We start from the raw sequence: 25,508 nt of genomic DNA on the forward strand, positions 1-25,508 counted from the left end.
CGCCGGCTGCTTTGGTGACTCCATCCAGCCACCTCCTTTTCTGCCGTCCCCTTCTTCTTTTGCCCTCCATCATTCCCAGCATGAGGCTCTTCTCCAGGGAGTCCTTCTTCCTTCTCATTAGGTGGCCAAAGTCTTTGAGTTTCCTCTTCAGGATCTGGCCTTCTAAAGAGCAGTCAGGGTTGATCTCCTCTAGGACTGACCAGTTGGATGGCCTTGCAGTCCAAGGGACTCAATGCAGGAGTCTTCTCCAGCACCAGAGTTCAAAGGCCTCCATTCTTTGGCGCTCAACCTTCCTTAGGGTCCAAACTTCACAGCCGTCCATTGCAACTGGGAAAACCGTAGCCTTGACTAGACGCACTTTTGTTGGCAGGGTGACTCAAATCTGAATAATTAAACTGTCAAATACAGGTAGTCCTCGACTTATGACCACCACAAATGAGCCTAAAATTTCTGAGGCTAACCAAAACGTTTTGTAAGTGGGTTTTGCCCCATTTTACGACCTTGTCTGCTGCAGTTGCTAAGTGAACCTGGGCCCTTGGTAAGTCGGTAACGCAGACGCTAAGTGAATCTGCCTTTCCTCGCCAGAATCCGATCACGTGACCAGCACCCCATTAGACACGTGCCACCGTCATAATAAATATGAATCCGTTGCCAAGCATCCGACATCTGATCCCGTTAACCCTGGAGATGTTGCAACGGTTTTTGTGTGTGAAAAACATTTGCAAGCCATTTTTTTTCCCAGTGCTGTTGCAACTTTGGACAACGCACTGTTGTAAGTTGAGGACTGCTTCTACAAACCAGTATCGCATTGTGCACCGAATTTCGATAGAAAAAGAAAGATATTTCTTTTCATCCCCGGAAATGTTTACGGGTTGATTTGCTGGCCTTATTTATAAAATCCCAACCACAGCTTTGGAAAAAATAAACACCAAAACGCCACCTCTATTTTTGCTGAGAACCAGCAATTCGGAGGGAATCGTTGCAACTTCGAAAACTCCTTAGATTGTCTAAGGCCGAATGGACATTCCTGCGAGATATAAATATCAATTTGATTAGCTAGCAGGTCTTCTCAGATACACTGTCTCCTCTGCTCGGTCATTTGAGCAGTGACGTAATCTGTGGGTTTCTCTAAAAGGCTGTGGGGGTCTTAACTCAGGCCTATATAAGACGGGAGCTGAACTCCAGCAAAGACTGCAAGAGAAGAGATCTCCTTAGATCATTGTCTTGCCTCTTCTCCCTGCTTTGAAAAGCAACCTCAAGGTGAGTTGAACCTAGCCAAGAACCATTTCCATATGATGGTGATGATATTTTTTCTTCTTTTTCTTTTTTTACTGTTGTTCTTCCAGTCCGGTGCAAGCCTTAGGATCTTAAGAAGCAGAACTGCATGGGAGGAAGTGGGAGTTTCAAAGACACGAAGCGAAGAGTTTTGTGTTTTCTTGTGGTTTTTCAGCTGAGACCAAAAATCCTGAAATTGCAACCTGACGTGGAAACTATCTGACCATCTCGGACCAAGAGAGAGAAAGAGGGAGAGAGAGAGAGAGGGAGAGAGAGAGGACTAGAGAAATAAAGAGAAAGAGAGAGGGGGGTAAGAGAAAGAGAACTAAAGAGAAAACTAAAGAGAGAAAGAGAACTAAAGAGAGAAGGAGAGAAAGAGAAATTAAGAGAGAGAGCAAGAAAAAGAAAGAAATAGAGCTAAGTAAAGATAAATAGAAATAGAGAGATAAAATGAGAGAGAAAGAGAAAGGAAGAGAGAAAGACAGAGAAAGAGAAAGACAGACAAAGGGAAAGAAAGAGCAAAGGTAGCAAAAAAAGAAAAAGATTGAGAGAAAGAAAAAGAAGGAAAGAAGGGAGGAAGGAAGGAGAGCGAGCTAAAGTGAAACAGAGAGACAGAGAAATAGAATTAAAGAGAGAGAGAGGGGTGGTAAACAGAGAGAGAAAGGGAGAGAGAAAGGAATAGAGATGAAGAGATAGTGAGATTTCACATTCTCTTTTCTAATTTTTGGCTGGTTTTTAAAAAAATTGTAATCTATCCTCTAACTTTAGAAATGCTTCGGGAGGCTGCAAATTCTCTTTTTTTTTTTAATTCTGCGAGTATTCTTCCTTCCAAAGAATCCAGCATCTTTGCGGGTCTCGTCCTGAAAATGTTACTAGTGTGCAATTTGATTTCAGCTTCTTCTTTTTTGTACTTCCTCCCTGCCAGCTCTGAGATGGCATTCGCTGGAATACTGACTGATGCTGATATTGCAGCTGGATTGCAAAGCTGCAAAGGTAATTTATATAGACATATACCTATATACAGGGTTTTTAAAAAATAATAATAATCTGGTGTATTGGGGGAAAAAAGTTGTGGATTCAAATGTTGAAGAGGAGAGCCCATAAACAACCCCATCATCACCACTCCAAAATTCCCAAATTGTTTTGGGTGGTTTTAGAAAAACGACTATCTGATATTTTTGCAACGGGGACGCAGTGGCTCAGTGGCTAAGACACGGAGTTTGTCGATCAGAAAGATCGGCAGTTCGAATCCCTACCGCCGCATAACGGAGTGAGCTCCCGTGACTTGTCCCAGCTTCTGTCAGCCTAGCAGTTCGAAAGCACGTAAAAAATGCAAGTAGAAAAATAGGAACCACCTTTGGTGGGAAGGTAACAGCGTTCCATGCGCCTTCGGCGTTTAGCCAAGCCGGCCACATGACCACGGAGACATCTTCGGACAGCGCTGGCTCTTCAGCTTTGAAACTGAGATGAGCACCGCCCCCTAGAGTCGGGAACATATGTCCGAGGGGAACCTTTACCTTTACTAATATTTTTGCTGGAGGTTCTGAATGTTTTATATGTTTTATAGTGTTAATGTTTTTATAGGGAAAACAGTATTAATGTATTAAACCAGGTGCACCTCTTTTTAACGTTAACAAGTTGCTAAAGAAAATGCAGATTATGCCACTAAAAATTAGTCGTTGTAAAGCATTTTTGAGTTATTTCCTGATCTTGGATCGAAATCCTGTTTTTTCTATCCTTAAATCTCTTGACTGTAATATTTAGGATGATTACATTTCAGCATTTCCCCACCATCTGCTCTTAGCTGGACTACAGTGCCCATCATCCGTAGCCAGCAGGGCTGATGATGGGGCAGGGGGAATTGCCAGCCAAAACATCTGGAGCATTTCATCAATTTTGGACTGGACTGTTCAGATAAATCCTGTTGCATCAGCAAAAAGATAACCAAAATCCTCTTCTTAAAAATCCCCTTATAATGAAGCTTGGGGGAGGGGGAAACAAACTTCTGACTTTTAAAAATTGTCCAAATTGCAAATTAGCACCCAAAGAATACAGAAACAGTGTGGTTGAACTCTCCAAGAAACAGGTATAACACAAATTCCTTTAAAAATATAGATCAACCAGAAGCTTCACAAAGTCCCTTTAAAAGGAAGGGAGGAAGGGAGGAAGGGAGGGAGGGAAGGAGAGAGGGAAGGAAGGAAGGAAAGGGAGGGAGGGATGAAGAAAAGAAGGAAGAAGTAAGGGAGGGAGGGAGGAAGAATGGAAGGAAGATGTAAGGGACAGAGGGAGAGAGGAAGAAAGGAAAGAAGAAAGAGGGAGGGAGGATGGAGGGAGGGAAGGAGAGAGGGAAGGAAGGAAAGGGAGGGAGGAAGAAAGGAAGAAAGGAGGGAAGAAGATGGAGGAGGGAGGGAAGAAAGAGGGAGGGAGGGAAGGAAGGAGTAAGGGAAGGAGGGAGGGAAGAGAAATGGAAGGAAGGAAGGAAAGGGAGGGAGGAAGAAAGGAAGAAAGAAAGGTGTAAGGGACGGAGGGAGAGAGGAAAAAAGAAAAGAAGAAAGAGGGAGGGAGGATGGAGGGTGGGAAGGAGTAAAGGAGGGAGGGAAGAGAAATGGAAGGAAGGAAGGCAGGAAAGGGAGGGAGGAAGAAAGGAGGAAAGGAAGGTGTAAGGGACAGAGGGAGAGAGGAAGAAAGGAAAGAAGAAAGAGGAAGGGAGGATGGAGGGAGGGAAGGAGTAAGGGAAGGAGGGAGGGAAGAGAAATGGAAGGAAGGAAGGAAGGAAAGGGAGGGAGGAAGAAAGGAAGAAAGGAAGGTGAAAGGGACGGAGGGAGAGAGGAAGAAAGGAAAGAAGAAAGAGGGAGGGAGGATGGAGGGAGGGAAGGAGGTAGGGAAGGAAGGAAGGAAAGGGAGGGAGGAAGAAAGAAAGAAAGGAGGGAGGAAGATGGAGGAGGGAGGGAAGGAAGGAAGGAGTAAGGGAAGGAGGGAGGGAAGGAGAGAGGGAAGGAAGGAAAGGGAGGAAGAAAGGAAGAAAGGAGGGAGGGAAGAAAGAGGGAAGGAGGGAAGGAAGGAAGAGGGGAGGTATAGCGCAAAATTCCTTTAAAAATACGGATCAACCAGAACTTTCACAAAGTCCCTTTAAAATCCCAGAACCTGGACGCCTAAAATGATGTTCTGATTTGGCACAGGGGATGAAGGACTTTTCTAGGGGGTTTAGACACCCATCCGCCCACTGATGAACCCCGCCTAGTATTGAAACGTGACCCCAGGCATTCCTTCCTCCTCTTTAAATATGGCCACGCAAAGCCCGCGTATAATCCGGACAAGAAGAGAGACAACATTTTTCCTGTATGAAAAATGGAAGCTCGGGAGGTTTCATTAGAACCGATTGCCGCAAGGAAGTTATAGCGGATCGTGTAAGAATGCCACGTTGACTGCAGTTTGATTGAAGCTTTTAACTCAACAGCTTCTTAAGGAATCGTGTTCTTGGCGTGCCACCTAAAGCTGGAGAACTCAAAGGCTGGAAGGCTCTTGGGTTTGACACATTCTTCACCCAAGTAGTGAGGGATAGTACAAAGATGCCGTCAGGGGGATGGCAGGCTGGTCCATCTTTCAGTTCTGGAGAGCATGACTGCTCTAAGCTTTACGCTTCCTGGAGTAGCTTCAAGAGATCAAAACATCTGAAGGAAGCCCTCCAGGGATGAGTGATAGGTATCCTGGAGCAGAGACGGCCCTCTGGAGAGTCACAGGGCATCTCTAAGGATCTCCTAAGCTAATGCCTTTCCGGTATAGTGGATGTTAAATTCCATACTTCCCAGTTGCAGGAAGGAAGGAAGGAAGGAAGGAAGGAAGGAAGGAAGGAAGGAAGGAAGGAAGGAAGGAAGGAAGGGAAGGAAGGAAGAAAGGAAGAGGAAAGAAGGAGGGAAGGAAGGAGCAAGGGGGAAGGAGGGAAGGAGAGAGGGAAGGAAGGAAAGGGAGGGAGGAAGAAAGAAAAAGAAAGAAGGAAGAGGAAAGAGGGAGGGAGGGAAGAAAGGAGCAAGGGAGGGAGGGAAGGAGAGAGGAAAGGAAGGAAAGGGAGGGAGGGAAGAAGAAAAGAAGAAAGGGAAAGGAAGAGGAAAGAGGGAGGGAAGGAAGGAGCAAGGGGAAAGGAAGAGGAAGGAGAGAGGGAAGGAAGGAAAGGGAGGGAGGGAGGAAGAAACAAAGAAAAGGAAAGAAGGAAGAGGAAAGAGGGAGGGAGGGAAGGAAGGAGCAAGGGAGGGAGGGAAGGAGAGAGGAAAGGAAGGAAAGGGAGGGAGGGAAGAAGAAAAGAAGGAAGAGAAAGGAAGAGGAAAGAGGGATGGAAGGAAGGAGCAAGGGGGAAAGGAAGAGGAAGGAGAGAGGGAAGGAAGGAAAGGGAGGGAGGAAGAAACAAAGAAAAAGAAAGAAGGAAGAGGAAAGAGGGAGGGAGGGAGGGAAGGAAGGAGCAAGGGAGGGAGGGAAGGAGAGAGGAAAGGAAGGAAAGGGAGGGAGGGAAGAAGAAAAGAAGGAAGAGAAAGGAAGAGGAAAGAGGGAGGGAAGGAAGGAGCAAGGGGGAAAGGAAGAGGAAGGAGAGAGGGAAGGAAGGAAAGGGAGGGAGGAAGAAACAAAGAAAAAGAAAGAAGGAAGAGGAAAGAGGGAGGGAAGGAAGGAGCAAGGGAGGGAGGGAAGGAGAGAGGAAAGGAAGGAAAGGGAGGGAGGGAAGAAGAAAAGAAGAAAGGGAAAGGAAGAGGAAAGAGGGAGGGAGGGCAGAAGGAACGAAGGAACGAAGGAATGAAGGAACGAAGGAACGAAGGAAACAAAATACAATGCCACCCTTATTTGGGAATATGACAGAAGATGTTTATGTCCCAATTTCCATTAGAAAAAGATAGAGCAGACCCAGACAAATTCTAAATCCCTCCAGAATTCTGCAGGAAATATTGTCCACTTAACATAATTCATTAAACTTGTCATCTGGGTTTGGAAAAATGAGGAATTTTCGATCTGAAGGAGGACATTCCAGCTGCTTGAAACTCACCTGCACCCCAAGGATTGATGCCAGAACATAGTGTAGCTGAATTTGAGTCAGAGCTGGCCACGCAACCAAGGAGGCTCCAAGAGGTTCAGGCCAGATACTAGAGATCAACTCAGCTCCTATTTACCCTGCTTTTTTTGGGTGTCTGATATTTAATCTGTCCCTAAACTTTTTTGGTCTCCAAGAGTAAAGTCAATTAAGGTCAGTTCCTCAAGTGTCTACTTCACCCCAACTGACATGATTGGGACAGCAAAAAGTGATGCTGAATTTACTCAACTTACAATCATTTGTTTTAGCGATCGCTCGGAGTTACAAGGGCACAGATTTTTGACCAGCCTTCACACCTACAAAGTCACAGGTTCAAGGTGCCTTCCAAATTTATTATTCTGTTATTCTATTATTCTGAGGCAGCCTATTTCCCAAGCCAGCGAAAGACAAGACAAGAAGCAACTAATCAAGGAGAGAACCAACCTAGAACTAAGGAGGAATTTCCTAACAGTGAGGACAATTAACCAGTGGAACAGATGGCTTCCAGAAGCTGTCGCTGCTCCATCACTGGAGACTTTTTAAAGAAGAGACTGGACAGCCGCTTGTCCAGAATGATCTAGGATCTCCTGCTCGAGCAAGGTGGTTGAACCATGGGTGAAATCCAGCAGGTTCTGACAGGTTCTGGAGAACCGGTAGCAGAAATTTTGAGTAGTTCAGAGAACCGGTAGTGGAAATTTTGAGTAGTTCAGAGAACCGTTAGTGGAAACTTTGAGTAGTTCAGAGAACCGGTAGTGGAAATTTTGAATAGTTTGGAGAACCAGTAGTGGAAATTTTGAGTAGTTCAGAAAACTGTTAGCGGAAATTTTGAGTAGTTCAGAGAACCGTTAGTGGAAACTTTGAATAGTTCAGAGAACTGGTAGTGGAAATTTTGAGTAGTTTGGAGAACCAGTAGTGGAAATTTTGAGTAGTTCAGAGAACCGGTAGCGGAAATTTTGAGTAGTTCAGAGAACCGGTAGCGGAAATTTTGAGTAGTTCAGAGAACCGGTAGCAGAAATTTTGAGTAGTTCAGAGAACCGGTAGCGGAAATTTTGAGTAGTTCGGAGAACCGGCAAATGCCACTTCTGGCTGGCCCCAGAGCGGTGTGGGAATGGAGATTTTGCAGTATCCTTCCCCTCCCACGCCCACCAAGCCATGCCCGCCATGCCACGCCACACCTACCAAGCCACGTCCACAGAACCGGTAGTAAAAAAATTTGAATTTCACCCCTGGGTTGACCTAGAAGACCTCCAAGGTCCTTTCCAACTCTTGTTATTCTGTGTCCTCTCTTCATCTTCTGATATTTGGTCTTCTTTGTCTCTTCCTTTTTTCGGTTTCCTTTTCCTTCAGCTGCTGATACCTTCAGCTGCAAGACATTTTTCTCCAAATCTGGCTTGCACACCAAATCGAGGGATCAGCTAGCAAAAGTATTTGGAGTCCTTGACCAGGATAAGAGTGGCTACATTGAGGAGGACGAACTGAGGTGAGTTCATCTTAAGAAATATCCCTTGTTCCCTGATTAAGGTCCCAAGCGGCCATTTCCAAATGCAAACGCATAATCAATCCTTTGTACAGCCCCATCCTCTCTTAACGACCCGTCGCTGAGGGTTGGCCATTAGGATGGACACCCCAAAAGAGACTTACAATCCAGTTTTGAAGTTGTGGCATTCCCCCCTGCAGTCACGGGATCACAAACTAGCCCACATTTATAGCTTTTTGCAGCACCCTGCAGTCACACAATTGTGGTTTATATAATTTTTTTGTATCGGACACCAGTTTTTATGTCTCTTTTCTAACAAAAAATAAATAAAAATGCCCAGATCTAATTAATGACTCAGCTTTCCATCCTTCTGAGATCGGTAAAATGAGGACCCAGTGTTTTGACCTAGGCTGCCCAAGAGCATGAAGCAAACCCCTTTTGTTAGTTTGCTGTGAATTCTGCTCATTCACATCCAGCAAAGTCTTTCAAGGGAGGATTTACAGTCACAGACTTTATCTGGCTTGGAGAGCTGCCAGGACGATCTCTGCAAAACTTGGCAAGGAGTCTGGGAGAGTCACGAACCAATTAAGTGAACTAATTGTTTCCTGCAAACTCCTCTCCCCTTTCGCTCCTCTTTTATTTCCTATGGGATGAGCCATTCATCGTCCACCTGTGGCCTTACTCCCAAATCGACCCCTGTTCCTTAGCTGTTCCCTTCGTCTGGCAACTCTGCGCATGCGCACACTGGGAACAGGCTCCAGCTGTTCCTCTGCCCCACTGATGTCTGACTCTGAAGGTAGCTGATAACTGACACACGGCTCTGGTCCCCTCTCTGCCTCCGACACATAACCCTCATCAGAGCCTTCCCCAGACTCAAGGACTGGCCCATGTTCCTCCCCAACCTCCTCACTGTCCGAATCTGCTGGCCACTGGCAGGCCACAACCCCCAGATTGTTGAGGGGCAAGAGCCGAGGTGGTGCAGTGGTTAAATGCAGCACTGCAGGCTACTTCAGCTGACTGCAGTTCTGCAGTTCGGCTGTTCAAATCTCAGGGTTGACTCAGCCTTCCATCCTTCCGAGGTGGGTAAAATGAGGACCCGGATTGTTGGGGGCAATTTGCTGACTCTGTAAACCGCTTAGAGAGGGCTGAAAGCCCTATGAAGCGGTATATAAATCTAACTGCTATTGCTATTGCTATTGACTCTCTAAACTGCTTGGAGAGGGCTGTAAAACACTAGGAAGCAGTATATAAGTCATGGTGCTATTGCTCTTATCTATTATATTATTATTATTATTCTATTATATCTATTTAGGAATTTCCTGCAGAATTTTGATGGGAAAGCAAGAGCTTTGACTGATAAGGAGACTCTAGAATTTCTGAAAGCAGGGGACACCGATGGAGATGGCAAAATTGGCGTGGACGGTAAGGAAAACTTCCCCGATCCCCGCTCTCCAATGTCCAGAATGATGGGCCGTAAATAATTAAAATATTCAAATGAGGCTATTTAAAATTTAAAAGTTATAGTGGAGGGTGGGGGGTTGGGGAATACGGGACTCAGAGACAGATAGTGGAGGGGACAGGGTGGTGGCCCCAGGGATGGAGAGTGAGGTAAGCATTACGCCTGCTGATACGGAGACAATAACTGGAATTAATTCCTGAGGCTAGGTAATAAATTGATATACATATATAAATGACCACCTACGGCCACCGGTAGCCTCCCATCGTCCAGTGGGATCCCACAGAGTTGGCCTCCTCAGGGTGCCGTCGGCCAGACAGTGTCGGGTAGCGACCCCCAGGGGGAGAGCCTTCTCTGTGGGAGCGTCTTCCCTCTGGAATGAGCTGCCCCCGGAGCTTCGTATAATCCCCGACCTCCGGTCCTTCCGACGCGCCCTTAAAAGTTGGCTTTTCCAGCAAGCCAGCCTGGCCTGAACAAAACAAAAGAAATTATTGATCATTGTTAATTTTAATTCGACTTTTTTTTAAAAATGTCATTGTCAATTTTAATTGGGTTTGGGATATCCTATTTAAATTATTTTTAAACTTTTGTATTATGTGTTTCTTTTAATGTTGTACGCCGCCCTGAGTCCTTTGGGAGAAGGATGGCATATAAAGCTAATAAACCTAAACCTAAATAAAACAACTCAGTGACTTGAAACGGATAGAAGCTCTGTTTTCTTTAGCATCAGCTACCCAAAATAATTGATGGACTTGAGGAGACAAGATTCACAATAATATAATATTTCCTTCCCTTCCCTTCCCTTCCCTTCCTTTCCTTTCCCTTCCTTTCCTTACTTCCTCTTCACCTTCCCTTCCTTTCTCTTCCCTTCCTTTCCTTTCCTCTTTCCTTTTCTCCTCTTCACCTCCCTTCCCTTCCTTTCCTTTCCCTTCCTTCCCTTCCCTTCCTTCCCTTATTTCCATTTCCCTTCCTTTCCTTACTTCCTCTTTGCCTTCCCTTCCTTTCCCCTCCTTTCCCTTCCCTTCCTTTCCTCTTTCCCTTTCTCCTCTTCACCTTCCTTCCCTTCCTTCCCTTTCCTTTTCTCCTCTTCGCCTTTCCCCTCCTTTTCCCATCTTCCTTTTTTTCTTTTCTTTTCCAGAGTTTGTAGCCCTGGTTACAGAGGGTTAAAGCAAGTCACGGGAAGACCAAGCCAATTGTATTGTACAACATCCTTTCGTATTGCAAGTCAACTATTTATTTATACATTTTATACAGAGAAACGGAATTGACGGTGGCCAGCAAATTGTTTCTTACTATTCGGGAACTGTGTTAACTCCCAACGCCCTGTTCGACCTTTATTATTGTCTATTGTTGTAAAATTCATAATTAAAAGGGCTCCCTACATCAAAAGCAGGACAAAGCAGGAGCCCAACGGAAAAAGAAATTGGAGATTTCCTTTTGTCGGTAGAGTTCTAAGAGACGGCACCAAGAGTTAACCAAGTAACCGCTTTCCTTCCCAGCCAAGTCCATGACATGATATTGGGGAAAAAACCAGTTAAAATGAGAAGGTTTAAACTTTGCCTTAACTAACCAGGTTCACAACCCCCCCCCCCTTACTAGTCATACCCATGGAATTGTCCATTCAGCCATATAAAGTGACTTCATCCTTTATAGCTTTTCATACAATACAGATGATAATTGAACAAACTTTGTTGCATTATACTCGTGATTAAATTATCTTTCCATTGACATATACTTTTATGGTACTACTCCCAAAAATAAAGGTGGTGTTATTAGCCATCAAACCTCAAAAATACCCTTTTCCCAAAAGGTTTCCATAATCTTGGTCACTACTGTAACGAGAGAGAGAGAGAGAGACAGAGAGAGAGAGAGAGGGACAGAGAGAGAGAGACAGAGAGACAGAGAGAGAGACAGAGACAGAGAGAGACAGAGAGAGAGACAGAGACAGAGAGACAGAGAGAGACAGAGAGAGAGAGAGAGAGAGAGAGAGAGAGAGAGAGAGAGAGAGGAGAGAGAGAGAAGAGAGATAGAGGCTGGATTCAAAATTCATTCAGAGTTTTAAACGTATCATTGCTGGGTGGGTTGGAGGTCTGTGCCAGATCAGTAACTCTGGTCCATCGTAAATCATATTAAGGAATCGGAAGCTCAGAACATCTGGATCTAAAGCATGGGGTCATATCAGCATGCACGGGGCTGGCTGATTGATTGATGGCAAGAAAATATACTCGATTCAAAGTCTCACTTTAAGTCCTGACCCTCTGGAGGTCTCGCAAAATGACGTACAAAATCCAGATAGGACAAATAATAATAATAATCCAAAGACGGTACATTGTCCCAGTCATAGGCATGGTAATGACATCATGCTATTTTTTTTAAAAAAAGCAAAATAAATGTGGAAGCTTTCCACATCTATTTTGCTTTGGTTCCATTCTCCTTTTTAAAAAAAAAAAATGGAAAACCACACAACCTAGGGCGCGGGTCAGCAACCTGCGGCTCCGGAGCAGCAGAGGTGGGGTCCTACCAGTTCGCACCAGTTCGGTAGAACCGGTTCGTCAAATCTACCGAACCGGTTAGAAGAGGTTCCACCAGTGGACCGGAATGGAGGCCACACCTACAGAAGAGGTTCCAAAAATTTTTGAAACCCACCACTGACACACACACACACACACACACACACAGACAGACAGACAGACAGACAGACAGACAGACAGACAGACTGACACAGAGAGACAGAGAGAAAGAGAAAGAAAGGAAGAAATAAATAAATAAAAAAAGAAAGAAAAAGAGTGAGAGATGAAAGAAAACAAGGAAAAAGGGGCAGAGAGACAAAAGGAAGGAGAGAGAGAGAGAGAGAGAAAGAAAGAAAGAAAGAAAGAAAGAAAGAAAGAAAGAAAGAAAGAAAGAAAGAAAGAAAGAAAGAAAGAAAGAAAACACATGGCCGGCAAGCCACTCCCACAAAGGAGGCCACACCCACAGAGTAGGTTCCAAAAATTTTTGAAACCCACCACTGACACACGCGCGCGCGCACACACACATACACACACACACACAGACACAGAAAGAGAGAGAACGAGAAAGAAAGAAAGAAAGAAAGAAAAAGAGTGAGAGAGAGATGAAAGAAAAAAAGAAAAAAGGGCAGAAAGACAAAAGGAGAGAGAGAGAGAGAGAGAGAGAGAGAGAGAGAAAATACATGGCTGGCAAACCACTCCCACCAGGTCACATGGCTGGCAAGCCACTCCCACAAAGGAGGCCACACCCACAGAGTAGGTTCCAAAAATTTTTGAAACCCATCACTGCGGAGCAGCATGTGGTGCTTTCATCCCTCTGTTGCGGCTCACTCTCGCCAGTCGGCACCACAATTTTGTGAGGAGATTCCAATTGGGGGGGGGGGGAAGCAGTGTGCGCCAGGCGGAGACTCTATGGCAAGGGGTGGGTTTTCCGGTCAGCTTCACAATGGATAGGGCCTTTGGTTAGGACAAGTAGAGTTAAAAGGACACAGCGCTAACAGGAGACTCTATGATGGGGAAACTGGACTTCCAGCCAGCGCCATTGAATTGAATTGGGGGGGGGGCTTCCAGTTAGGACCTTTGTGGCTCTTTGAGTGCTTAAGGTTGCTGACCCCTGGACTAGGGTACTTCTCCCGTAGCAAAATGATTATTTGTCATGGGTTCGATTTCTTTGCTGGCCATTCTAGGCGGCTTACGACGATAAAAACGAAGAAATGAAAAGAAGCAAAAAAAACATAAAGGGGTGGAACAATAGAATAAACGAGAAAAAAAGAAAACAACGATTTGAGGATAGATATTGACGGTGCAGAGAACTTTTGGGATTTGACCCTTAAGCATCGGATTTGATGATTGGGTTCCAACACCAGCTCAGTTGTCCCTACAAACCAACAATGTTGGGTAATCGCCTGCAATCCCATCGGCTAGTTTTCACACTCAGGAAAAAAGTCCCTCCTGAGTGGGTCATCTCCAAAAGAAATTAATTGAAGAGCCCTGGTGGCACAGTAGTTAGAATGCAGTATTGCAGGCTGACTCTGCCCACTGCCATGAGTTCGATCCTGGCCAGCTCAAGGTTGACTCCGCCTTCCATCCTTCCGAGGTCAGTAAAACGAGGACCCGGATTGTTGGGGGCAACAGGCTGGCTCTGTAAACCGCTTAGAGAGGGCTGTAAAAGCACTGTGAAGCGGTATATAAGTCAATGAACTAATTGTCTCCTGCAAACTCCACTCCCCTTTCACTCCTCTTTTATTCCCTATGGGAGGGGCTGTTCACTATCCACCTGTGGTCTTACTCCCAAGTCGACCCCTGTTCTTTAGCTGTTTCCTTCTGCTGGCAGCTCTGTGCATGCGCACACTGGGAACAGGCTCCAGCTGTTCTTCTGCCTCACTGATGTCCGACTCTGAAGGCAGCTGATAACTGGCATAACGGCTCTCGCCCGCTCTCTGCCAGAGCCCTCATCTGAGCCTTCCCAGACTCCAGGACTGGCCCATGTTCCTCCCCAACCTCCTCATTGTCCGAAGCTGCTGCCAGCTCTGCTGGCCACTAGTGGTCCACAATAGACCTCTTTTTTTTTTCAAAAGTGTCCTCTCCTCCATAGTTAAAGACATAGTTAGGGTGTTACCTAGTTAGGATGGTGGAACATCTGTAAGAAAACAAACAGGCTACAAAATAAAAGTGGAACAACTTTCCTCCAGAAGTTGTGAATGCTCCAACACTGGAAGTTTTTAAGAAGAGAATGGACAACCATTTGTCTGAAGTGGTGTAGGGTTTCCTGCCTAGGCAGGGGGTTGGACTAGAAGATCTTCAAGGTCCCTTCCAACAATGTTATTCTATTCTATTCTATTCTATTCTATTCTATTCTATTCTATTCTATTCTACATATCCCTTAACCGAGAATCATTTCTGGCTGTCCTAGGCAAGTTTTCCTTTCAACATTACCACAATCTCGGTTCTCTGCATGCAGGGAAGGTTATTTTCAGTCGGTGGCCAACAGCGCGTCGGGTGGGGTCAATCAATTGTGCACAAGCTGAATACTTTTTTCCAGCCATCCTTACGAGCTGTTTTCTAGATGGTTAATCCTCCCTTAGTCTTTAGGGCTATCTTAGCGTTGCGCGAAAGGAGGAAAACTTGAATAATTCAACAATTTAAGGATGGCTCTGCCCGATTACATCACCGACAGAACCAGGCGGGAGATCCGGTTACGGAATCACCATGGTGATTCCTAGATGATCTGTTTTGACAATCCCCAGGTGGAGAATATCAAACGGCAGCTAGAGCAATTTGGTTTCCAACTGCGGATCAAGGAGAATCTTACATCTCCCCAGGCATCTGGAACGATGTTACTCCAAAAAAATGTCTCTAATTTGGACATTTTCCTACAAAGAAGGCATACCTGTAGGGTATGGTGAAGGGCTGTAGTAGTGTAGGGTTTCTTACCTAAGAAGGGGGTTGGACTAGAAGACCTCCAAGGTCCCTTCCGACTCTTGTTATTCTATTCACAAAGGTAGAATAGAACAGAATAACCAAAGAGACCAAAGCAATGTTATTATTATATTTAGCATAGAATAGAATAGAATAGAATGGAATGGAATGGAAATCATCTCCGGCTTTGAAACGGAGATGATCACCGCCCTCTAGAGTCAGGAATGACTGGCATATATGTGTAAGGGGAACCTTTACCTTTTAATTAAACTGCCCTCTCCTTAGCTGACCCCAATGATGTCATTATTCTAATTAAGGGAGGCAGAAAGCAATGCTTGAGATGAAAGCTATCATCAATGAATAAAGAAGAACCAGTAACTATAGATTGTCACCTGCACGGAAGGATCCCCTTCGTTCTGAAATCCAATTCCTGCTTCACTTTGGAGACCAACCCTTCGGATAGGATTAACATCATCCGGAACTCTGGGATGAGATTTCATCCAATCTTCTCTTTGCTCGCTTGTTTAGATCCTGCCATTATGGTTTTTACACACAGCTCAAGGCCGCGAATATATCCAACACACCTTCTCTTCCTCCTGCAGTATTTTCCTGACAATAACAACCCTGTGAGGTGGTTTGGACTGAGAGAGAGGGACTGGCTCACCCAGCTGGCTTTCATGCTTAAGGCAGGACTAGAACTCACCATCTCCTAGTGATTGCTCCAAAGTCATCCAGTTGGCTTCCATGCCTAAGGTGGGACTAGAACTCACCATCTCCTAGTGATTGGTCCAAAATCAGCCAGCCCTCTTTCATGATTAAGGAAGGACTAGAACTCATTTTGTCCTGGTGATTGCTTCAAAGTCATCCAGTTGGCTTTCATGTCAAAGGTGGGACTAGAACTCACCATCTCCTAGTGATTGCTCCAAAGTCATCCAGTTGGCTTTCATGCCTAAGGTGGGACTAGAACTCACCATCTTCTAGTGATTGCTCCACAGTCATCCAGTTGGCTTTCATGCCTAAGGTGGAACTAGAACTCACAATCTCCTAGTGATTGCTCCAAAGTCATCCAGCTGGCTTCACAGTTGGAAGTCCCTGATTTCTGCATTTTTGCTTTGAATGTTTTCTGGCCCCTTGGGAGTAAGAATCTACCTGAACATTGATAAAACAAGAAATCCTACAGTGGGGGGGGGGACACAGACCCCAATCAGAGCCGGAGCTCAAATAGTGCATTGTCCCATTGGTTGACACAATTTTTCTTTCGAGATGTCAAGAGATAAATCAGAAAAAGACAATTCACCAGCCAACATCTGTCAGGGTTCCAAATAACACCCTCAACGAAAAAACACTCCGAGGTTTGAAGTTCCTCAAAGTTCCATTTTATTAGAGATGTCACTTTGGCACATCTGGGAAAACCCAAATCTGAAAGTTTCCAGGTTTTCCCCACCCAAAAGAAAATCCAAGTTCCAGCACCGCTAAGTCCATCACATGGCCCAATCAAAGCACCGTCCCAACTGGAGGTGCCTCCCAATTCCATCCTTCCGAGATGGGTGAAATGAGGACCCGGACTGTGGGGGCAAGTTGCTGACTCAATTTGCTAAAAATAATTTGTAAACCGCTTAGAGAGGGCTGAAAGCCCTATGAAGCGGTATGTAAGTCTAATAAAAATATAAGTAAATAAGCAAATAAATAAATAAATAAATAAATAAATAAATAAATAAATAAATAAATTTCAATCCGCAGATGGCCTTGACTCTCTGAGAAAGGATGTTACTATGGCTATACATCACCTTTGCTCCATACAATCCTCCACTCCCACTTTCCCACGCAGTAGAACATCACTAATAGTGATAAAGGAGAATATGTGTAGCTCAGGGTTGATATGAGGGCTCCTTGGTGCTCTCTGAGCTGGCTGGTTTTCTTGCAGATGTTTCATGACCCAACTAGGTAATATAATCAGTGCTAGAATGGAATGGGGTTTGTGGAGTGGAGAAAGGTGGTGGTGGTGGTGGAGGAGGAGGAGGAGATGGGGAAGGAGAAGGAGGATTATGAGGTCCTTGGTTCTCTCTGAGCTTAGTTGTTTTCTTGCACATTTCATTACCCAACTAGATAATATAATCAATGCTAGAATGGAGTAGAATTTGTGGAGAAGGGGAGGAGGAGGAGGAGGAGGAGAGGAAGAAGGAGAAGGGAAGGAGAAGGAGAAGGAGAGAAGGAGAAGGAGAAGGAGAAGGAGAAGGAGAAGGAGACTATGAGGTCCTTAGTACTCTCTGAGCTTGGTTGTTTTCTTGCACATATTTCATTACCCAACTAGATAATATAATGAGTGCTAGAATGAAGTAGGATTTGTGGAGAAGGGGGGGGGGAGGAGGAGGAGGAGGAGGAGGAGGAGGAGGAGGAGGAGAGGAGGAGGAGAAGGAGACTTATGAGGTCTTTAGTACTCTCTGAGCCTTGGTTGTTTTCTTGCACATATTTCATTACCCAACTAGATAATATAATGAGTGGTAGAATGGAGTAGGATTGTGGAGTAGAGTAGGGAAGGAGGAGAAGGAGAAGAAGGAGGAAGACTATGAGGTCCTTGGTGCTCTCTGAGCTTGGTGGTTTTCTTGCAGACATTTCATTACTCAACTAGGTAACATCATCAGTGCTAGAAGGGAATGGGGTTTTCAGGAGGGAGGGAGGAGGAAGAGGAGGACAACAACTGTAAGGTCCTAGGTTTGGAGGTCTTGCGTGCCTGATAAGATAAGCGTCTGCTTATCATACCTCTACAGCCATCCTGGGGGGAATGTCCTTCCTCATTATCTCTGCACAGACCTTGTGAAGGACACACCAGTGAAACCCACAACACCAAAGTATCTCCCGCATCACATATGTGCACATTCTAAAAGACATCTACAGGGTAATATCACAGCTATTCCCTTCGCCACCAGAATCCAAGTTAATCGGGTAAGACTTCTATGTATTAGCAATGTGGAATCACCTTCCTTCCTTCCTTCCTTCCTTCCTTCCTTCCTTCCTTCCTTCCTTTCTTTGTTTGTTTCCTTGGCTCTTTGAATATACAGTATATAGCTAGATGTCAACTTTCTGTTCTAACTTTCTAGGTTCTTTCTTCAATAAATATAGCTACACTCCTTCCTTCCTTCCTTCTTTCTTTCTTCCTTCCATTCCCCCCCCCTAAGATGTCCACTCTGATCCTTCCCTGTCCAAAGCATTGGGCACTAATCTCTCCTTTCCAGACCCATCTGTCTTGACTGGGCCTTTCTTCAATAAATATAGCTAGATTCCTTCCTTCCTTCCTTCCTTCCTTCCTTCCTTTCCTTTCTTTCTCTTTCTTTCTTTCTTTCTTTCCTTGGCTCTTCAATATACAGTATATAGCTAGATGTCAACTTTCTGTTCTAACTTTCTAAGTTCTTCAATAAATATAGCTAGATTCCTTCCTTCCTTCCTTCCTTTCTTTTTTTCTTTCTTTCTCTTTCTTTCTTTCTTTCTTTCCTTGGCTCCTTCAATATACAGTATATAGCTAGATGTCAACATTCTACAACCTAGAAAGTTAAAAGAAAGTTGTCATCTAGCTATATACTGTATATTCAAGGAGCCAAGGAAATAAATAAATAAATAAATAAATAAAGGAAGGAAGGAAGGAAGGAAGGAAGGAAGGAAGGAAGGAAGGAAGGAAGGAAGGAAGGAAGGAAGGATACATGAATTAGGTTGAAGGACTATTTCAATATGAATGATTAAAAACAAGTGATTGATGAATGATTCCACGGGTTATGGAGACATTTGTAAGGCAATTTGTAAGAGGTTGTTTCTTTTTTTAATTCTTCTTCTTTCTCTTAACACTGCTTAGTGCAAATACTGTTTGTTTTTCTTTCCTTATAGTACTGCTTTGCTATACCTTCCTTTGGCAAGATCCAAGATGAGCATGAGTGACTTCCTTAGTCCTTTGGATATTGCGGCCGCAATCCAAGCTTTTCAAGGTAAGATGACATTGGGGAAAATAAATTAAGAGGTGCTTTACTAGCTCTGACCAAAAGCTCAGAGGCAGCCTAAGCCTGTTTTTGGTGAGTCTTTGATTGAGAAATTTACCAAGCTGAATTTCCAGCATCTAGACACAGGACGGGTCTGGCAATGAAGTAATTATTAGGCCACCAATTTAGAAGGCATCTTGCATTTTAAATGTATCTTGAGCCCTTCAAAATTGGGTGAGGCGCCAATGAGGCAAAAAATATATTGGAAAATGATTCATTCGTGGTTAGAACAAATGGTGGGAGACCGAATCTTGTTTAAACCGGAAATTTTTCTCCTAGGTATAATACCGGAGGGGTTTAAGAAAGATACACTTTATTTAATTATTCATGTACTAACTGCGGCGTGCATAACTTATGCACAATATTGGAAAAAAGAAAATACACCTGAGGGCAGGACAAGAAGCAATGGGTGGAAACTAAACAAGGAATGAACCAACTACTAGGAGAAAGAAATTTCCTGACAATCAGAGCAATTAATCAGCGGAACAACTTTCCTCCAGAGGTTGTGAGTTCTCCAACACTGGGACCTTTTAAGAAGAGACTGGACAGCCATTTGTCTGAACTGTTATAGGGTCTCCTGCTTGAGCAGGGGGTTGGACTAGAAGACCTCCAAGGTCCCTTCCAACTCTGTTATTCTCTTGTTTTAGATATAAGCCCAGGGTGGCAGAAAGGAGGAAGAAGAGATACGTTATCCTCCTTTCTCCAAAGTTCTACCTCACGGTAGTCCTTTTTTCTTCTTCGTCTTTTCTTCCTAGCTCCAGGTAGTTTCGACCACAGAAAATTCTTCCAGCTTACTGGGATGTCCAAAAAGACCGTCAACGAAATCAAGGACATTTTCAAACTCATAGACAATGATGAAAATGGAGTTATTGAAGAAACCGAGTTAAAGTAAGGAAGCTCCACAATTTTCTTCTCTTTCTTTAAATATATTGTGAGTGCTGTAGGTACAATCCTGGTTGTTTTTTACTTGGGGGGAGCGGGGAGCCCAAATAAAGTCTGAAAATAAAATAAAGTAATAATAAAATAAAATAAAATAAATTAATATGAATAATAAAAATAAAACAAAATAGTAAAATAAATAATAAAATAATAAAATAATAATAAAATAAAATAATAATAAAATAAAATAATAAAATAATAATAAAATAAAATAATAAAATAATAAAATAATAAAATAATAAAATAATAAAATAATAAAATAATAAAATAATAAAATAATAAAATAATAAAATAATAAAATAATAAATAATAAATAATAAACAATAAACAATAAACAATAAACAATAAACAATAAACAATAAACAATAAACAATAAACAATAAACAATAAACAATAAACAATAAACAATGAACAATGAACAATAAACAATAAACAATAAACAATGAACAATGAATAATAAATAATAAATAATAATAAAATAATAACATGAAAAAATTAAAAATAAAATAAAATAATAAAATAAAAATTAAAAAATTAAAAATAAAATAACGAATAACGAATAACGAATAACGAATAACGAATAACGAATAACGAATAACGAATAACGAATAACGAATAACGAATAACGAATAACAAATAACAAATAACAAATAACAAATAACAAATAACAACAAATAACAAATAACAAATAACAAATAATAATAAAATTCCTGATAGGATTGTCTGAAATGGAACTGCAGGTCTCTGGTTTCTCATTTAAAATTGCATCTACACAGTGAGAAAACTTGGTGTGAAAGGCAAGCATCTTCGAATTTAAAATGTTTTTATGCATGTAAAAATATTCCTTGAACTGGCTCCACCCACGTGGCTATACTAACGTCTCTCATCATATATCTCATTATATCAAAATAAGACATTGATAAAAGACCTTCAACTCCCAGAATTCCCCAGCCAGCATGGAATTCTGGGAACTGAAGTCCACACAGCTTCAAGTTGCCATGGTAGAGAAACATTGAGCTAGAGTTTTGTCTGGCATCCCTTACTTATCAACTCGGCTCCAAAGAATATCCCCACTTAACACTGCTTTTCTTCTCTTCTCTCAAGATTCTTCCTCCAGAGGTTTCAGCCCGGGGCTCGCTTGTTAACAGCGACAGAAATCAAAAAATTCATGGCGGCAGGAGACCGCGATGGAGATGGGAAGGTTGGGGCTGAAGGTATGAGTTGGTTGACTCGGATTCGTTCGGGCACACAATTTATTGTTGACTATAAATTTTGTGCAAGTCAACCATGATCTCCATCAAGAGTTTAGAACTTCTGGATATGAAAGTGGTACAGTAGTTCTACTTCAATTCTTCTATTGGAGAGTTTTTTCCCAATCAAAACCCTTTTTGGTCTCCAAGAGTAAAGTCAATTAAGGTCAGTGCCTCAAATGTCTACTTCACCCCAACTGACATGATTGGGACAGCAAAAAGTGATGCTGGATTTACTCAACTTACAATCATTTGTTTTAGCGATCGCTCGGAGTTACAAGGGCTGAGATTTTTGACCAGCCTTCACACCTACAAAGTCACAGGTTCAAGGTGCCTTCCAAATTTATTATTCTGTTATTCTTTTATTCTGAGTCAGCCTATTTCCCAAACCAGCGGAAGACAAGACAAGAAGCAACTAATCAAGGAGAGAACCAACCTAGAACTAAGGAGGAATTTCCTAACAGTGAGGACAATTAACCAGTGGAACAGCTGGCTTCCAGAAGCTGTCGCTGCTCCATCACTGGAGGCTTTTTTTAAGAAGAGACTGGACAGCCGCTTCTCCAGAATGACCTAGGATCTCCTGCTCGAGCAAGGTGGTTGAACCATGGGTGAAATCCACCCATGGTTCTGACAGGTTCTGGAGAACCGGTAGCAGAAATTTTGAGTAGTTCAGAGAACCGGTAGCGGAAATTTTGAGTAGTTAGGAGAACCGGTAGGGGGAATTTTGAATAGTTCAGAGAACCGGTAGTGGAAATTTTGAGTAGTACAGAGAACCAGTAGTGGAAATTTTGAGTAGTTCACAGAACCGGTAGAGGAAATTTTGAGTAGTTTGGATAACCAGTAGTGGAAATTTTGAGTAGTTTGGAGAACCGGTTTCCACCAGTAGTGAAAATTTTGAGTAGTTTGGAGAACCGGTAGTGGAAACTTTGAATAGTTTGGAGAACCGGTAGTGGAAATTTTGAGTCGTTTGGAGAACCGGTAGTGGAAATTTTGAGTAGTTCGGAGAACTGGTAGTGGAATGTTGGAATCCATTCCGTGTGTGTGTGTGCAGGGCAGTTTCTGCTGTCTGAAACACACACACACAGGGATGCAAAAACATCGCACCAGAAACATCTTTCCGGCCTAACAGTCAGGACTCACTAAGCAGCCTCATGTAACAAGAACTATGTGAGCCAGTTACTCCCACACCTGCCCTTTCTCCCCCCTATGCTGTGCTGTAACTTTCTATTCCCCCTTTTCCCCTCCCAATGCCATGCAGCTTGTAACTTTCTATTCCCCGTCTCCCCACCCTTTGCCATGATGTGATTTTCTATTGGTTTATTTGTAGAATGCTGTGACTTTTTTATTAGTTTACTTGTATCATGTGTGATTATATATGCCTTTTGATACGCTCCTTTTGATGACACTGTAACTAACTTTTCTAATAAAAGAGACCTTGTATGGTTCATTCGAAGCTTGCTCATCCCGAGGATTTCTGCCTGGTGTTTTCCTTTCAATTCGGCCAAGGACACATGAGCGGCCCTCCAGTGTGGCGACAACGCCGCAGTGGAAATTTTGAGTAGTTCAAAGAACCGGTAGTGGAAATTTTGAGTAGTTTGGAGAACGGTAGTGGAAATTTTGAGTAGTTTGGAGAAACCGGCAAATGCCACTTCTGACTGACCCCAGAGCAGTGTGGGAATGGAGATGTTGCAGTATCCTTCCCCTGCCACGACCACCAAGCCATGCCCGCTGTGCCACGCCACACCCATCAAGCCACGTCCACAGAACCGGTAGTAAAAAAATTTGAATTTCACCCCTGGGTTGACCTAGAAGACCTCCAAGGTCCTTTCCAACTCTTGTTATTCTGTGTCCTCTCTTCATCTTCTGATATTTGGTCTTCTTTGTCTCTTCCTTTTTCGGTTTCCTTTTCCGCAGCTGCCGATTCCCTCAGATCTGGCTTTCACACCAAATCGAGGGATCAGCTAGCAAAAGTATTTGGAGTCCTTGACAAGGATAAGGGTGGCGTCATTGAGGAAGACGAACTGATGTGAGTTCATCTTAAGAAATATCCCTTGTTCCCTGATTAAGGTCCCAAACGGCCATTTCCAAATGCAAACGCATAATCAATCCTTTGTACAGCCCCATCCTCTCTTAACAACCCGTCGCTGAGGGTTGGCCATTAGGATGGACACCCCAAAAGAGACTTACAATCCAGTTTTGAAGTTGTGGCATCCCCCTGCAGTCACGGGATCACAAACTAGCCCACATTTATAGCTGTTTAGAGCACCCTGCAGTCACACAATTGTGGTTTATATATATATTTTTATCGGACACAAGTGTTTATGTCTACTTTCTGACAAAAAAAAAAATGCCCAGATCTAATTATGACTCAGCTTTCCATCCTTCTGAGGTCGGTAAAATGAGGACCCAGTGTTTTGACCTAGGCTGCCCAAGAGCATGAAGCAAACCCCTTTTATTAGTTTGATGTGAATTCTGCTCATTCACATCCAGCAAAGTCTTTCAAGGGAGGATTTACAGTCACAGACCTCATCTGGCTTGGAGAGCTGCCAGGATGATATCTGCAAAACTTGGCAAGGAGTCTCGGAGAGTCACGAACCAATTAAGCGAACTAATTGTTTCCTGCAAATTCCACTCCCCTTTTGCTCCTCTTTTATTTCCTCTGGGATGAGCCATTCATCGTCCACCTGTGGCCTTACTCCCAAATCCACCCCTGTTCCTTAGCTGTTCCCTTCGTCTGGCAACTCTGCGCATGCACACACTGGGAACAGGCTCCAGATGTTCCTCTGCCTCACTGATGTCTGACTCTGAAGGCAGCTAATAACTGTCAGATGGTCCTGGCGCCCTCTCTGCCTCCGACACAGAGCCCTCATCGGAGCCTTCCCCAGACTCCAGGACTGGCCCGTGTTCCTCCCCAACCTCCTCATTGTCCGAATCTGTTGCAAGCTTCACTGGCCACTGGCAGGCCACAACCCCCAGATTGTTGAGGGGCAAGAGGCTGACTCTCTAAACTGCTTGGAGAGGGCTGTAAAACACTGGGAAGCAGTATATAAGTCTCGGTGCTATTGCTCTTATCTATTCATTAGGAATTTCGTGGAGAATTTTGATGGGAAAGCAAGCGCTTTGACTGATAAGGAGACTCTAGAATTTCTGAAAGCAGGTGACACCGAAGGAGATGGCAAAATTGGCGTGGACGGTAAGGAAAACTTCCCCGATCCCCGCTCTCCAATGTCCAGAATGATGGGCCGTAAATAATTAAAATGTTCAAATGAGGCTATTTAAAATTTAAAAGTTATAGAGGAGGGTGGGGGGGGGGTTGGGGAATACGGGACTCAGAGACAGATAGTGGAGGGGACAGGGTGGGGGCCCCAGGGATGGAGAGTGAGGTAAGCATTACGCCTGCTGTCTTGATACGGAGACAATAACTGGAATTAATTCCTGAGGCTAGGTAATAAATTGATATACATTAATAAATAAAACAACACAGTGACTTGAAATGGATGGAAGCTCTGTTTTCTTTAGCATCAGCTACCCAAAATCATTGATGGACTTGAGGAGAAAAGATTCACAATAATATAATATTTCCTTCCCTTCCCTTCCTTTCCTTTCCCTTCCTTTCCTTTCCTCTTTCCTTTTCTCCTCTTCACCTTCCTTCCCTTCCCTTCCCTTCCTTTCCTTTCCTTTCTTCCCTTATTTCCATTTCCCTTCCTTTCCTTACTTCCTCTTCGCCTTCCCTACCTTTCCTCTTTCCTTTTCTCCTCTTCGCCTTCCCCCCCTTTTTCCCATCTTCCTTTTTTTCTTTTCTTTTCCAGAGTTTGTAGCCCTGGTTACAGAGGGTTAAAGCAAGTCACGGGAAGACCAAGCCAATTGTATTGTACAACATCCTTTTGTATTGCAAGTCAACTATTTAGTTATACATTTTATACAGAGAAACGGAATTGACGGTGGCCAGCAAATTGTTTCTTACTATTCGGGAACTGTGTTAACTCCCAACGCCCTGTTCGACCTTTATTATTGTCTATTGTTGTAAAATTCATAATTAGAAGGGCATTGAAAGTCAGAAATTTAGCCGAGATGGCGAAAATGTCTGCATATCTTAAAGACCACTCAAATGAGAGATATAAACGAGACTGGGAAAAAATGGATTGATTATATACAAAATAAATATGGGACTAAGAAATTCCAGATGCCTATGCTTAAGATCAGGAATGATTTAAATTGTTTAAAGTTAGTTTAGCAAGGAGGAGCTAAGTTCAATGTAAAGATGTTATTAATTTCTCATTCCTTTTTCCCCCCCCCAATATATCTTAGACTGTGTTTGTTAAAAATCTATACCGTGTACGGGTTCTGGGAAGCCGGGGGGGGGAGGAGTAGGATGTGGGGGGAGGGGGGAGGGACATATATCAGGATAGATGCGAGGTGTTAGATTTCAATGTAATCTGACACCACATGTATACTGTTTCCTTTTTATTTCTCTCTCTCTTTTATTTTACATTCTTACTACTATTACTATTATTACTTTCTCTTTAAAAATAGGATAGGCTAAGCATATTGACATGTAGCGGAAATACACCAAGGAGAGGTGGAGTGGGAAAGAAGAAAGATGGGCAGAG

The 25,508-nt window shown here is 43.4% G+C and overlaps 3 protein-coding genes across 3 annotated transcripts; all 3 read left to right on the top strand.

The window, feature by feature from the left end:
• Positions 1-1,184: 1,184 nt before the first annotated feature.
• On the top strand, positions 1,185-10,946 carry LOC106545929 (parvalbumin beta). The gene is made up of 5 exons (XM_087701770.1): positions 1,185-1,260; positions 2,201-2,268; positions 7,673-7,805; positions 9,115-9,224; positions 10,397-10,946. The coding sequence occupies exons 2-5, from the start codon at positions 2,208-2,210 to the stop codon at positions 10,423-10,425; spliced, it is 333 nt and encodes a 110-aa protein (XP_087557896.1). The 5' UTR covers positions 1,185-1,260; positions 2,201-2,207; the 3' UTR covers positions 10,426-10,946.
• Positions 10,947-18,562: 7,616 nt separating this feature from the next.
• LOC148042678 (parvalbumin, thymic CPV3-like) lies at positions 18,563-21,053 on the top strand. Its single transcript, XM_087729240.1, has 4 exons — positions 18,563-18,658; positions 19,465-19,597; positions 20,753-20,862; positions 21,049-21,053. The coding sequence occupies exons 1-4, from the start codon at positions 18,598-18,600 to the stop codon at positions 21,051-21,053; spliced, it is 309 nt and encodes a 102-aa protein (XP_087585366.1). The 5' UTR covers positions 18,563-18,597.
• Positions 21,054-21,100: 47 nt separating this feature from the next.
• Positions 21,101-24,927, top strand: LOC148042679 (parvalbumin beta-like). The gene is made up of 4 exons (XM_087729241.1): positions 21,101-21,221; positions 22,813-22,924; positions 23,982-24,091; positions 24,708-24,927. Exons 1-4 carry the CDS (start codon positions 21,101-21,103, stop codon positions 24,734-24,736), a joined length of 372 nt encoding a protein of 123 aa, XP_087585367.1. The 3' UTR covers positions 24,737-24,927.
• The last annotated feature ends 581 nt before the right edge of the window (positions 24,928-25,508 follow it).

The sequence above is a fragment of the Thamnophis sirtalis genome, unplaced genomic scaffold (assembly GCF_051295495.1).
Source record: "Thamnophis sirtalis isolate CommonGarterSnake01/CBP01778 unplaced genomic scaffold, rThaSir2_p1.2 scaffold_14, whole genome shotgun sequence".
Taxonomy (NCBI): domain Eukaryota; kingdom Metazoa; phylum Chordata; class Lepidosauria; order Squamata; family Natricidae; genus Thamnophis; species Thamnophis sirtalis.